General features: G+C 44.2%; 1 protein-coding gene across 4 annotated transcripts in view; it reads left to right on the top strand.

Moving 5' to 3' along the window:
* The window catches only part of LOC116942267 (dynein axonemal heavy chain 3-like), an 859,832-nt gene that overhangs the window by 689,505 nt on the left and 154,196 nt on the right, over positions 1 to 16,131 (top strand). For all 4 annotated transcript variants that reach the window (XM_032953964.2, XM_032953963.2, XM_032953966.2 and 1 more), the window contains 3 exons: positions 2,069 to 2,288; positions 10,539 to 10,652; positions 14,207 to 14,356. In XM_032953964.2, the coding sequence (XP_032809855.2) occupies positions 2,069 to 2,288; positions 10,539 to 10,652; positions 14,207 to 14,356 (484 nt within the window). The remainder of the gene's footprint in view (positions 1 to 2,068; positions 2,289 to 10,538; positions 10,653 to 14,206; positions 14,357 to 16,131) is intronic.

Genomic DNA, 16,131 nt, shown 5'->3' with positions numbered 1-16,131 from the left:
AAGCTCCGCATGCTGAAATATTTTGTTGCTGTTGCACGCGGGAGACTGTCGTCTTGACTTTGACGTCCTTGGAGACCTGCGGGTGCGTTGTCTGCATAGCAATCGTGCACATTTGCGCCGGAGTTCACCAAGTGGCGCACCCACGCGCGCTCGTCAGGTTTGATATAGTACTGCCACCTCTGCTCTTAAGTACGTGTTATTCTACGGTAATTGCCATTATTTTGCTTGTAATGGCTCGGCACTGATGCATGCACCCATTCCCTTGCACAGATATATTTTGTCTGCATTAGCCCGAATATATATATATTTGCATTTTGAAGAAGCAATTGATTGACAAATTGGTTGATACTTTTAGTATGTCTTCAAGTTAATTATCGACGTGGATATGTTCATGTGGTGTACATACGTGGGTGTGTTTGTGTTGGGGTAGTGACGTACAATGGTAGGTGTGAGTCTTTGTGTTAAACTGAGGTTCGAAAGCACGGCTGCAGATAACAATGCTGTCACCAGTTTACCAACAGCTTTCGAACATGTGGCCTGCTGTGCTTGTGCTAGAAATGTAAGCATTTTAGTTCGTATATTTTTTTAATGAATATGAATGTTGCTGGAGAAAACTCAAGCTTGTCCTTACAATTTATAAATGTTGTACAGCGGTTGTTGTTTTTTTTTTTATGACCTGTTAAAGGCATTTAATCAAACATGACCGACATGGAAAATACAAAGTGATGTATTAATGCAACAGGATGCCTCACTATCCGACTGACTAGCCAACATTTAGATATATTTGTGTACACACACGAGCAGTGCAAACTGAATTGTGTTTTGATTTCCCTGGCAGCAACACTGGAGTGTGTTCTGTTCTTGTTTTGCGATGTAACTGCCCATCTGCCTGACCATCCATTCCCTTGTCAGTCCAGCTGTCACTCAGCATTGTAATGAAAACAACTTGACAAATGTTAAGGCATTGGCATTCACGCGCACACATGCATAAACACGCGCAGACATTTATATATATATATCCATTCAGACATTCATCATACACACATGCATGCATACACACAAACACTTTATTGCTGCATCCATAGCATATAAAACAGCACTAGTCCGAGAGAAATCAGAATTCTTCTAGACAGTAAATGAATACATACGTCAATAAATGTGTTCCAGTTTCTAAATGTGCATCCATAACACGTCAGAGTACGGAGCCAATACCATTGAGAACCTGGGTTCGAATCCAGGTAGCCGCCTGTAATTAAGCGGTGGTTGTGAAGTGTAGCAATCCGATGGCCTCAACCAAATTCCCAGGTGAATGCTTCAAAAAATCGCATTGAATTTGGTGCCGCACTTCATGTGGATGATTTCTATCCCTGAGAAAGATAGACCCCTAGAAACTGCAAGGTGAAGTTCCTTTGTCTCTTTGCGTGTACAACTCTGCTCTCGTGTCAAATGTTGCCAACGCATTGCTCAGTATGCTCGTGGTGGATGTAACGGTGCATTACATTGTCACACATTACTCACTGACTAAGCCACTTCAAGAACGAACAATAAGACAAACACGCGGAAGAGCAATCTTTGCTTCTGCATTGGCCTTCCACGGACCTTAAAAAGTGTCACGTGTCGCATCGTATGTATGTTGAACTTCTTTTGCACCACACGAGGTCAACCGTGCTGATTGGAGTTGCGGGGAGAACAACAAACTAAACGCAAAAAGCAGTTAGAAAGAAATGAGTTTCAGTCTCGATTATTTTAAAGTGCATAGCTCCAGTGGCTTCCTAATATCGGAAGAAAAACTGTGCCAAATGGCCACAGAATTGCATCTGAAAGCGCGCGATGCGGTGACCGTTTTTGTTTGGCGGTTAGCCCAAAGAAATGGTGCATTACATTGTCACACAGTACTCGCTGAATAAACCACTCCCAAATGAACGAAGCAAAAAAAAAAACACGTGGAAGAGAAATGTTTGCTCCTGCAAATGGCCTGTCCGTGCATCTCAAAAAAGTGGCACATGTCGCTTTGTCACATTTCAACAGCGCTTTTCATCCCCCCACCCGCTGCTCCATCGCGCGGCAGGCAAACAGGTGGAGAGGTGCATCTGCAGGACACGGCGGTGGTGGCTGCCATGGCCCCCGTGGGTGGCGGCCGCCACGAGGTCACACCGCGCCTGCTCCGCCACTTCAACGTGCTCGCCATCGATGCGTTCTCCGAGGACACCGTGAAGGGCATCTTTCAGCCGATCGCCGACTGGCATTTCAGCCGGGGCTTCGAGACGTCGCTCAAGCGTTTTGCGCGCGTACGCGTTCACCCCCCCTCCCCCACTGCCCCCCCCCACGCCACCCACGCCACTTATGCTGTCTCTCGCGCTGTTGTCAAATGCGCATCGTGATAACGTTTTCAAAATCAAGAATCTTGATATTAGACAGGAGGTATCCGATGAGCTATGAAGCTTTCTCACAGACGTCTAGTATGGGCGGGTTGGCAAGTTACAGCAGCAGCAAACAATACACAAAAATTATAGAAGTAGGAAAAAGATGAAAAAGAGAAACATGGTAAGCAAGTCACTAAATATAATTAATAAAGTCATTTCTTATATACATATTATTTGGGTCTTTCGGTAAAGCCACATAGATAGAAAAAAATATAAAATTATCACGACGTTTCGATCGCCAGACAAGCAATCGTCATCAGGCGAAAAAATATAGCGAGAGAGCTGCCGAGATAGGAGAAAATACAACGGGAGAGCTGCTGAAACACGAAGTTACATTGGCTTGAGATGGGCTCAGCCAAAGGGTAAGTGGGTGGGGCTAGAGGTGGAATTTGCATGTCAATGTGATGTACCTCTACGACGACGACGCAGCTGTGGAGGTGGCCATTGTACTGTGAGAGATTAGCATGTCAATGGAGACGAACCATCGCAACGGTGGCTGTGCTCGTGAGACATCCAGCTCGTTAAAAAACGAGGGACACCGCCAACTCGAGGACAAGGAGCAACGGTGGCTGTGTTAGTGAGACATTTAGCGGGTATGTAACTCAGAGAGTCGGAAATAACTGCTAACATCGGCAGTTAGGATGGAAACATCACAGCCAGTTATGACTAAAACTGGTTGATAACGTCCTTCCAATGATTGCTCAGTTTGTATCCATCTTCACGGTTGAAATTGTGTCTGTGTTTATATATCTGGATGGCTTCATGAATTAATCTTTGTTGATAGCCAGTGGGCTTGCAGAGTACCTTCGTCTTGGAAAAATCTATTTCGTGTGTGCCCATAGTGTTGAAACAATGATCAGCCACGACTGAGGTATTGGTCCTACCGTGTTTCAGATCTGCCTTATGTTCACGAACACGCTCCGAGACATGTCGCTTAGTTTCCCCAATGTAACTGCTGCCACAGACAGCTTAGTTTCTAGACGCCGGGGTATTGCATGTCAGGGATCACATCCTTCACAGATGGGATCAGATCACGAATTTTATGTACTGTGTCGAACCTGGATCTTGTTTTTGCTCATGATTTTGGAAATATTTTTGGTGACCCCTGCTATGTATGGCAAGGTGATGGTTTTTATTGGGTCGTCAGATGGTTCTTTCTCAACGGTTGGATTGATAGCTCTACGGATTGTGTAGTCTTAATAGCCATTCATCTTGAGGGCTTGGTGTATGTGCTCCAGTTCACTGGCTAGGTGGTGATGGTCGGAAATACATCGAGCTCTATGGTGTAGAGTATTGATGAGGGAATTCTTCTGAGATGGATGGTGATGGGAGTCAGGTTTTAGGTAGGCATCTTTTTTTATTGGTGGCTTATATAAGTCCGATTTATCAAGATTGGGCAAGGCATTTAAAACTATGACAATTACCTGGCTGGCTGAAAGTCGAACTTGGGACACTGTGTTCATAGCCCGAACCAATATTCCTCTGTTCCCCATACATTTAATGGATGGACGTTTTTCAGTTAAAGGCCATATGGCCTTGTGTCAAAAGTCAAGGATTACCCCAAGGATTACCCTTGAGACTCACTTGGCTCTGAACATTTTTGCACATGTGTCTTGACCGTGCAACGATTCTCACGTATTTTATTGCTTGCTTGAAAATAATTATCCTGGCCCTATTTATTGCAGTTCCTCGCCCGGTAGCTAATGCCGATGGTTCAGGTCTCGTGTAAGGGTCAGCTCCAAAAGTTTAGTCTTTAGTGACAGACAGCATTTCTATGAGAAGCAAGTGGGAAACTAATAACAAGTGTCCAAGTTGGTTATGATATTTATTTTACTTTGAGGGGGGGAAGGGGGGGTGTTCACTCAGTGGTGTATTTATCTATGTTAAACTTCTTTCGCACCATACGGAGCCAACCGTTCTAATCGGAGGTATCATACATAACCAACCCAAAGTAAAAAAAAAACGATTTAAAACTATAAGGAGACTGTAAACTACTTTAAAATGTGAGTAAAAGTAGATTCGCCTTTGCCTGTGTAATAGTTACATGTGTAGTGTCAGTGAGTCAGAGACGAGGTTTGTAGAGGCACCTTCTTTATTGAACACACACGATCTCACCTGCACACTCTTTAGTCGCTCACCTATACACAACACGAGCCGTCTAACATCGATGGCGCTGACCGAGACAGCTAACAGGCTATCTAGCAGTGCAGTATCTAGCGGAGACGGCAGCGACGATGGCGACGAGACGACGGCAACGATGAGACGATCCAAACCCCTAAAACCGGCAGCCTCGAGCTCCCCGCTCTCGGCCCCTTTTATGCTCCCAGCGCGGCCTGGCTCCGCCCTAGCCGCGCCTCCCTTCTCGAACCCACTAGCAGATTCCAGGGGCTTCCAGATGGGGCCCTCCATGACCCTTGCCTAAGTTCCTCTGCCCTGCCGACACACACAGCCGTGTATATGCTCACCGGCGAGTGTACCGTTTGTCCACCGCAGTTGCCGCTGCTGGTCACCAGCCGGCGCTATTACACTACACGTGTTTCTGTGCCTCTGTTTCTTTGGTTTCCTCGGTTTCTTGGCCCCCTTTCAGTTTATTGGGGGGGGTTTTCCCCCAAGGGTTTTCAGCCGGGGTCTCGCCGATTTGAACCCTTTGGGGTTGACGTGTATGAAATAGCCTTGTCTTCAAACTGGTGTCGTCAGAGCTATGAGGTGTAATTTAACTTTTTAACGCATCTGGACACAGCACGGATATAGCATGCTTGGCTACGTACGGTGCAATAGAAGTGCAGCATACATACATACATATGAGTTGCTGTACTCAAGGAGGGTGTTTATAACAATAGTAAGTCGTTTTTACGTAGCGTCATTTATCCAAATGCATCACCGGATGGTTTCAGTTCCAATGCAGTAGAATTAGTAGCGAACTTACGAGATTCATGATTTGGCAATACTGCTGCTGTTGCATTGGCAGTTGTGCCCAAGCAACAACGGACAACAAAAATTCAAAACATTCGTCAATAACAGCACCGTGGCCTTAAAATGAAACATATACAATAGGCAAAGTTTCAGGCAATGGTCCTTCTTCATGGCACATGCATGTGTTGAGTTAGTTAAAATTTTTAGTTTGAGACCAACGTGTTTCGAGCGCCTGACCCGAGATAATAAATCTGAGTTTAATTTCCAGTCAGGCGAGATTTTTCTTTAGCATTATCTTTGCTTATTTGTAGATTGCATGGCTATAGTCGGAGTCTTTGAAGTCCACCAAGGTGTCTTGTTGGACTGTTGTTATAGTAATGTATTACAAACAGTAAATTGATATGCAGATGAGATGGCAATACGTTTCAGCACTTGGTCATTTCACCGCTGACTGAAGGCTCCCCCATGCGTTATCAATCGCCAGGATTTGTTTTCTTTGACCGCACTTCACTTACCGTTGGTCAGTGCGGATTGGTGAGTGCTAGGAGGAGGCCCAGAACCAACGCAGACTTCACTCAGTGCCCAGGGTTTGAGCTCGGGTCACCGGGTTCCGTGGCACGGTGTGCGAGGCCACTGAGCCACTGATCCACACGCTTGCACTGTTGACACCCAACAGGCACAAATCGGTGGCTGTACGACCGCTGCCTGCTTGGCTGTGAAGCTGCAGACAAGAACTTTGTGTTTCAAAATTGCAATTTTAACTGGCTTGACGACATAAGAGATTTGTGCAAGAGAGATGTGGCACTACTTGAGGATGTTGGCAACAAAACAGGTGTTAAGTTGTTAAAACACCAAACTGAAACCTTTTATAAGGAATCATGTCTGCATTCACCACAATACTTGTGGTCAAAATGCAAACACCGTTTGAGAGGAGGCTCAACAGAAAGCTTTCTCTGGTGTGGACCAATCAGTTTCAAAGACAAGGCATATGTAATCAGAGTATGTTTTTGTTTGCATTTTGACCACAAGTATTGTAGTTAATGCAGATATGATTCCTTATAGAAGGTTTCAGTTTGGTGTTTTAACAACTTAACACCTTTGATTTAAAGCTTTCGTGACTGCAGTAATTCATATTCTTAGTTTTTTCGGTAAAGTCACGTTGAAGAGAAACAACACATTACATAAAATCCGTGATCTGGTTCCGTCTGTAAAAGATGTGATTCTGGACATACAATACCCTGGTGTCTACAAACTAAGTTGCCTCTGTGGTAGTAGTTACATTGGAGAAACCAAACGCCATATCTCGGACCGCATTCGTGAACATAAAGCAGACCTTAAACACGGTAGGACCAACACCTCGGCCGTAGCAGATCATTGTTCTAATTCAGTAGGCTCACATGCCATTGACTTTTCCAAGACGGAGGTTCTTTGTAAGCCATCTGACTTCCATGAGAGATTCGTTCATGAGGCTATCCACATATACAAGCACAGAGACAATTTCAACCGAGAAGATGGATTCTATCTTAGCAATCATTGGAAAGATTTGATAAATCATTTCAGTTCTTGATTGATTGTTCACGCTTACAGTGGCTTTCAGACAGCATACATAAAAACAAATTTCGTCTCCCCCCTCCTCTTTTCAAAAAATAGATGGACTAGTCCTGGGCAAACTGCCAATCGTTGCGTGTGACGCAAACGTTATTTATATATATATATATAAATAAATAAATAAATAAATAAATATGCCGTTTTCAAAATAAATTTATGCAAACCGACACACCTGATGATGACCGTTTGAGTTATGGTCGAAACGTCGTGAGAATTTTTTATTGTTTATATATATTTTGTTGTTTCTCTTCAACGTGACTTTACCGAAAAAACTAAGAATATGAACTTAACACCTGTTTTGTTGCCAGATAAAGGGGAAAAACGTAATCTCATATTTTGGTACTTGCAAAGGAGGTCCCATGATGATGCAATTTAACTGGAAATGATTTCACTTATTTATCTTTTTAAAACGTAACATTGTGTCACTCTTTTGTCTGTTTGTCCTGACTGTATTTGTTCTTCTATTTGACGATTCTTCATTTATGTGTTTAACCATGTGAGAACTTTAACTCCGCTTACCTTGTATGAAGTTAGTCTACTTGGTAAGGGATCTGTTTTCTCCAAGTACTCGAGCCTCATATATAATCATTGTGATCGCTCACCTTCTCGTGTTCATGTAGCCACAATCCAGAATCTTGATATAATATTTGACCCTAAGATCACTTCCCACCCCTTCCCATCTCGTGCTTTTCAAACACCCCTTTGTCATATCTCTTGCTCCTTCAAAACTTTTACTTTGTTGCATAATAATAATAAAAAAAACAATTTTAAGCCTTTATTGCGTTTCATTTTGACGCTGCCAACTTTATACTCGTCTCTGTATATGTCAAATCTGAAAACTGCAGGTGATAGGGAAGACTCGTTATGGGCACTCTCACTCGAACGTACTAAATATATCACACTACAACTGTTATTCTCCGCGCCGACTTTTCGTTCTATGTACCCATCAACTGCAACATCTTGTCATCTTTAACATATTTCACGCTTTTAATCCCTTCTGCTTTCTTCCTTGGCCTCATTTTCACAAACTTCTCCTTCCTCTTTGCTTTGTAAAGCACTGCCTTCACGCTTAAGCTACCGATTCATCTTCACGGGAGTAATGGTCACTCATTGTTCCCTTTCACTGCTCCTCGAGAACACACTTCCTGTCGCTGTCATTATTTCTGATATCTGTGTCTAAAATGAAGAGTAGCACTTTCCTCCCTTCGTGATGGATTTTCATTTAATTTACTTTATCTTCAGTTTTTTTTTCTACAGACTGCGAATTTTTTCTATTCCTAGCATTATCATAATTTTGTTTAACTGTCTGAAATTTGTTCATTTGTGTATATATACCAGTGCAGAATGTTTTATTTCTTTATTTGTTGTCTTTAGTTGTCTTAGTATGTGCGATTGTCGTTTTGGCAAACCCCTGTGAGCGGAGAATGAAGGAACACCAAACTAAACTATTTTTATTTGATCAGGTAAGGCCCACTGAGCTATACAGCTCTTTTTCAGAAGCGACCTGGCCACAAATGATATCTCAACAAAGTGGCTTATCACGTGGAAATGTATCGCAGTCAAATACTCTAAACCCACCTTTCTAAATGTGGAAGGACCCAGAGAAAAATCCGCGTGACCGCGTGGAGAACATGCAAACTCCAAATATACAGGCGTCAGCAGGGTCCGGATCGAATCCACAAACTCTTGTATACCAGTCGAGTTACAAGTGGTTAACTTGTCGCCTCCGTGGCGCCCCGTATATCGTCAGCTGCCAAGGGATTATTGGCGTGATTCTAGAAGCAACCGAGTGGTCCTTTCGGGGCTCTGCGCTGATTTGGCATTGTTGGACTGAAAGAGATCTGGAACGGTGTTGCAACTCCTATGGTTGCGTTCGGCCGGTAATTATTGATGAGATAAAAAATAATTCATTGAAATAAAAGATGTCTTTTTTCTACACCTGCACAATGCACTACATTTCTGAGTATATTTTTTCATTAACACAACTAAAATGTCATCCAAGCTAGAATTTGTTTTACAACTAAATTATACCTGACAATGAAATCAGAAATTGAATAAATATAAAAAAAAGAAAACATTAACATAAAACACGTGGAGAGCAGCAGATTAAAACACTAAACACACACAACCGTACAACACTAATGGCAGAACATTAAAAATACATGAACAGCAAGAACATATTTGAATATGCACGTATATCAATTCTTGTGTTCAAACTAACAGCAATTAGGAATATTGATGTGGCTTTCACTTGATATTCCTTTATCGGGTGCATCGTAATTTTTTTTGCAAGAAAAAAAACAGCTTGCAAATTTGAACAAAAAGATATTCGACCTTATTTTTTTGCATAGTTTATATTTTTTGTACAGTATCGTGAGATGCAGGTGCTTTTGCGATTGCTTGGTTACGCCACTGGTGGCAGAAAGGTCTCCACTCGTGCGCGTGGAAGCTCTCGGGAGCCCTTCTGGAGCGTATCTCACCACCGCAGTGGAAGCTCTCGGGAGCCCTTCTGGAGCGTATCTCACCACCGCAGTGGAAGCTCTCGGGAGCCCTTCTGGAGCGTACCTCACCACCGCAGTGGCTACGATATGTTAACTACCTCGCCTGCATTTTTTGAGTTAGCGTGTTCTCCCCCGTGAGCGTGTAGATTTGTCTCCGGCTCCTCTGGTGTTTCCCTCCGCATTTAGAAACATGCGTTTAGAGTATTTGGCTGCTATAAATTTGCACGTGATAAGCCACTACGTTGAGCTCTATCATTTGTGGTCAGGTCGCTTCTGAAAAAGAGCTACAGTATATAACTCAGTGGGCCTTACCTGGTAAAATAAAAAGTTCAGTTCAGTATTTTAGCCTACTCTTCTGAACTAGCTAGATTTTTTGGAAGCGATCAGAGGACCCATACTTAACCGCACCGCGCACGCCCTGCCAATTGTCCAACTGTGATGTACCAATATATACTGATGAGTTGGACAGAGACGGGAAGATTCGAGAAACTTTACCGTTGTTTTATCTGCCACGCCGGGAGATTGAACCACCAACCTTAGAATTCCAAGTCCAGTGTGATAACTGTTACATCACGGCAGTATCCTTCAAATCGATGTTTATCACAACTGTTTCGGCCCGCGGAACCACTCAGCCGATGCAAACATTTCCGCGGACCACACGGCCAGCCCCCACCCCTGGTCACAAAACACATTCACTTCTCTCTAAATATCAGCAGTACAAAATTATTCATATTACCGGCACTTACATTTTTTTTACACAGCTATAAGGGTTTTTTTTAGGGGGGGGGGCGTTTAGATCTTAGGGTCAGGGTAGTTTAATCAGGGTAGTTCACTTAACATAATTTTTTAAAAATTAAATGTAAGTCAAATATTAATATCCGAAACATAAGGTATAAACATTGTTATTAATTCCAGATCAATCTGCTTTTGCATCACAGCCACCGGACACCACCTGGAAGACCATCGCGGACCACTGATTGTCCAGGGACCACACTTTGAGAACCACTGCTTGAAATGATGCATGCATACAAATGGTACTACATTGCATCGCTGAGTGTATCGTGTCCATGATGCTGAGACTTTTGTTTTGCAGGTGTTGGTCTGGGCTACCACTGAAGTGTACACAGCAGCTGTGCAAAGCTTCCTGCCTACGCCGTCCAAGTCTCACTACATATTCAGCCTCAGAGACTTTGCCAGAGTGGTACAGGTGAGAGCAGGGAGTTCTTCAGCCACGATCTATCGACTTCTGGACAAAGAACCCCCGCCCCACCACTACATCAACATCTCTGAAATCTTATATGCCACAATCCAACTGCGCATTAGCTAATCTAATTACTCCATCTCACACAGTGGTCATACTCTTGGGTGTGCTCCATCCTTCAGTCTCTTCCAACGGGCATCATTCTTAACCATTTCCCGTTATGAGACGTCTGGGTCCCATTTGTCATGAATCTCGGATTCGATTATAGCTGGCACCAAACTGTGTCACATGCCCTCCCGCATGGCCTTGTGGGAGCCTTGGTAGTTTTAAAAAAAAAAAATCCAATTCTGTTCCGATGACGTATACGGACGTCATCAAAACGGAATCAGAAGAAAACTGTACATAATCGGAATGGGAAAAGGATAATCATGATGTGTCCTTCTCGAGCCCACTTAAGACCACTCTAATTTTCACTTGTTTACAAATTCATGTGTTCCTCTCTCAAGTCTCTCATCTCCATTCCAAGCAGGCATCTCACCATGTACCTTTCACGGTTCATTTTCATCTTTTCCTCCATTTTCTTTCTGATTCATGTCAGTGTCATATTGTAAGTATGTTGAACCTCATTCGCACAGCACGTAGCCAACCGTGCATCAGTCTGTTCTTTTTCATTATAGAATTTAGTTTTCCAAATGTACTCCATCCTGCCCTCATTCGATTTTCTATTTCATAATTTCTATACATTTTTTTATGGAAATTAAAATGTTATATATGTTGTAAGTCGTTATTTCACTTTTACATGCCGTCAGTAGCTTCGTGGGTCACTAGAAAAGCAATCCACACGCGCATGTTTAATTCACCAATACACGTGGATGCATTTTACCCTACATGTATTACAAAGCCCAGTTTAGCCAGAAGAAGTATTTACACTCGGTGGAATAACCATACTTGTAAAATCGCGTCCTGTGTTAATTTTGCATGTGGCATTACATTTGTGAAAGGAGGTAATGTTATATTCATCCAAATCCCGAGTGTGAATTCTTCCCTAAAGTGGTGCTAAAGAGTGCTTCATGTATAAAGAATATAGAAGAATGAAGTGCAGTGTAAATGCACGAATTAAAAACACCAAAGGTGTTCATTGAATATTCGATGCTCAGAAGTAGAATGCATATTGTTTTCAGCATGTAGAATATCACCAAAGGCAGGCACCTCCAATCATATATGTAGTGGTCGACTTGACGCGGGCAATTTTCTTGTTTTCTCCGACACCACTTTTATTACAACTCTTCACATTACGTCTGTGACTCTTCACATTACGTCTGTGACTCTTCACATTACGTCTGCGACTCTTCACATTACGTCTGTGACTTCGTCATTCCGCTTAGCCGCAGCTCGCTCGCTCCGCCCGTCTCGCTCACTCCGCTTCCTCCCCTATCCCTCACTGTCACTCTGCGTCGTCCCTGTCTCCCTCCGTCACTCGCTGTCTCTGTCTCTCTCCGTCACTCGCTGTCTCTGTCTCTCTCCGTCACTCGATGTCTCTGTCTCCCTCCGTCACTCGCCGTCTCTGTCTCTCTTCGTCACTCGCCGTCTCTGTCTCTCTCCGTCACTCGCCGTCTCTGTCTCCCTCCATCACTTGATGTCTCTGTCTCACGCTTTATCTCCGCTTCTCTCTGTTTCTCTCTGCTTCTCTCTGCTTGTCTCTACTCTACTGCTAGCCTGTTTTGTCTCCTATGTCATTGCTCCGGTTCTCCCCGACCTGCTTCGTTCCAGTCCCAACCACAACTCCCCTCTGTCTTCCCGTGTCTCCCGAATATATCCCCGTTCTCATTACCCACCAATTAATTAGTCCGCGTGCCCCCGACGCCCCGTGACCCCCCGCACCTGTTACCTGTCCCCCTCTATTCCCAGACATTCCGGCGCCACCTCGTCCTTGACAACAACCCAGCCAATCACAGCCGTACATCGCTCCCTGGCTTAATTGGCCCGTCATTACCGCACAGTTCCCCGCCACCACACCTGGCCGGCCCCACATAACCCCACTGTCCATAACTCGCGCGTCTTTACCATTCCCCCCCTGTATGCGCGTGTTAAACCACTACATATATCATGACTTTAGCTTCATTGCTTTATCAGACTACTTTGACTTGACATGTTACTTCCAGTGTGTTGTCCTTTTCTCCAATAGAATCCTGATTGTGCTTGTGGTGTTTTATGTAATGCAATAAATCCATTCGGGACTGGCAGAGCAATGCAACCCCGCCCCCCCCCCGCCTCCCCCCCGTATTAGAAGATGGCTCACTGAAGTAGATATTGCAGAGCTGCCTTTGAGATTTCATCAAGTGACCTCTAATTCACGTCCTAGGGGGAGACAACACTTTCTCCCCCACCGGGCTGCAGAGTCGTGACAGTCAAACCGATGTTTAAAATTCTTAGTATCAAGTGCACATCCGAATTTAATATGACGTGTTTTTTTGTACAGTCTGGTGACCGGACTGTGAGCATAAATTGGCTATACAGTCAGCTGGCACCACTGACCCGATTGTACTGGACATCTGTAAAATATTCATAATAAAGGTTTTGGGTTAGATCATTGTTTACTGATTGGCCGTGTCGGGTGGTGGAGGTTTGCGACACATCAGTAAATAACGCGATCAAACCCAAAACCCTTTATTATGAATAATATTGGTCGCGAAAGCCTACGTGTTAAACTGATATGTAAAATACTTGACATCTGTGAAAAAGAGCTTCATAGCTAATCGGATTCCTCCAGTATAAATCCATATTATAATTTGCTTTGACCTCTTGAGCTATCTGGCCACCTCTCCATTTTCATGGATTCTCTCCTTTTTGGAGTAATTTTTTTTTAAACAATTCGCTTGGGAAGATGGTCACGCCAGTAGCTCGGGTTAAAACGAGGACAGGGACAGCCAATGCATACAGATCACGTTACAGAGCCTACAATTCTATAGTCGTGCCGGTGTTGCTGAAAAAAATAATTCACCCTCAAACACAATGCAGATTTTGCAGATTGCTCAAAGGCTTCTCCATGCTTTGTCAGTACTGAAGGCTGTTTGGCCTTACTTCGCCGTGACGATCATTGTGGGATGTTGAAAGATCCGAACCCAGAACCAGTACTTGCCCCTGATGTTCGCCGTGGCTGGAAATCAAACGTGTGGTTGCCCGGTTCAGAACACAGTGCAACGAACCCACTGGACCACTGCTTTTACCCAGGGTACAAATGATTATAATATACGAATATTTGGTTAATGTAATCATAATGGCAATCGAACTATCAGATTACTAAAAAAATGCTCTCAACATACTAAATATGGAATAATTTTATTTCTAAAGCGTTCTTAGATGGTTGCTTTCAAGAGTAATGCTCCAAACAGTGGATTTACTAAACTTGATCAAAGGCCAGCTCACTTGTAACAAGTTTTCCAAACACATTAGCTTCGTGTCGACCTGTGTACAAGGTACGAACGGCCTCGGCTTTGTAGACTCTTGGAAAAAAAACATTGAATCGTGACTGGTTATTGATTGTGTGCGTGTTGCTGCAGGGCCTGATGCTGGTGAAAGCCTCTTGCGTTCCTCTGGGTGACGACGGTGCCAGGAAATTGATGCGGTTGTGGGTCCACGAGGTGTACCGCGTCTTCTCTGACCGCCTGGTTGACGCCTCTGACCACCAGCTCTTCTTCACCATTATTAAGGTGCCACCTCCTCGTCCTGACTATCTTACAACTCGCCTATTTCCAATATTGCATAATGCTCAGATTATCACGAGCATACAATGATATAATTTACAGATGAGTTGTACGATGTGTTTGTTGATAAAACATTAAGGTTGCACTTTAACACGATCGGTATGTTGTGGATCGTTCTGTGAACACTTTGATATAGCAACGTAAAGCTTGCTTAAGGGGTCATATAGAGTATATTAAAGACAGTGGCCCATTGCCTTTGTAAACTGCGATGGAAATCGCCTCTTGCCCGAGTGTTACAGTCATTAGCCACATGACTAAAATACGTTATCCTATCATACTGGTAGGAACCTCCTGGTTTCACCAACCCACAGGGGATTATTGTGTCCGTCCGTCGTGCATCCAAAAATGGGAGTGGGTGGGGCTGGGTGGAGAGGGGATGGTGGGGAGGGGCTGGGTGGGGAGGGGCTGGGTGGGGGGTGGGAGGGTGGGAGGGGTGGGGGGTGGGAGGGGTGGGGCTGGGTGGGGAGGGGCTGGTCACCCCGTGGTGCCCTTATAAAACTCAACGTTTAACCTACTCACGCCGGCTTGTGCCCGCCCTCACAGTCGGGCATATTTGCTGAATACACCACACCGCCGTTGACCCTGGCCATTGACCGAGCAACCCAACGTTCTTACCAGCTCCCTCCGCAGGAATGTGTTTTAAACTGAGTTAGAAACATGGTGTTTATTATATATATTTAATTCTTCATAAGACAACTCATAATTCATGCAAGTCATCAGTACTTGGACAAATAAGCCAATTAATCTAGTGGGTGATCTTAGCACTGCAACCAGTGATATGTACACTCACGTGTAGTAATCAGTCTTACTCCTGTACTATAATGCGTAAGATGTATTCACCATACATTACACAGTCGATCAGTCCCACAAATGCCATAGGTTCTAACTCCATAAAATTATGCCATCATCCGTCTGCTCTTTATAAAATGAGTACCGCTTGGTGGAAAGTCAACGATGGTTGTCCCATTGTTGTGTAGTCAAGATGTACGCGAAGACAGAACTTTACGTAGGGACTTACGCCAGTTTATTAACACAAGGGTAACACATTACACCAGAGATAGGTGTCCCTACACTTGGTCCTTCACTCGGACCTCAGGCTCTATCTGTCCCTAGCCTCAGCTTTCTCTTGGGCTCTCTCACTCGAGTCGTGACGGGGGTTCAGCCAACTCCGTCCGGTCACGAGCTCCCATAACGACCCCGCTCACGTCACGGGATTCCCCCTTAAGCACCCCCCTTACAATCCCCGTGACATGACGTCGTCCCTGCTTCATGGTGCTCATGACGTCATGTCATCCATTACTCCTCTACACTATGAAGAGAATGGACCTGCCATGGCAATTAAGAATTTCCACCCCTGGCTTGAGGCCACCAATAAAGATGATTACCACCTAACATTTGGAGGAGCCAATCACTTAAATTATTCACTGCTCTCTAATTACAGCCTTCAATTCACGTTCAATCCTACGCTTCCTTGTACTCTCTGTGCTTTTCTCAACAATCTTAGTCCAGCCTTCCCCTTCATACTCCTTCAACACATATCCTACTTCTCATTCTTCTCAACTTATATTTGGGGTTTCCTTGTGGCGAGATGTTATCTCCCTCACCTGGTATGCAGGAGGTCGTGGGTTCGATCCCGACCCTAACGCCTGTATATATGGAGATTCCATGTTCTCCCCGTGGTCGCGTGGATTTTTCTTCAGGTCCTCTGGTTTTTCCCTCCA

The sequence above is a fragment of the Petromyzon marinus genome, chromosome 14, assembly GCF_048934315.1.
Source record: "Petromyzon marinus isolate PM22_M1 ecotype Great Lakes invasive population chromosome 14, UKy_Petmar_22M1.pri1.0, whole genome shotgun sequence".
Taxonomy (NCBI): Eukaryota; Metazoa; Chordata; class Hyperoartia; order Petromyzontiformes; family Petromyzontidae; genus Petromyzon; species Petromyzon marinus.
Note: the sequence above shows the minus strand (reverse complement) of the source record. Positions and strands in the feature narration are given on the sequence as shown.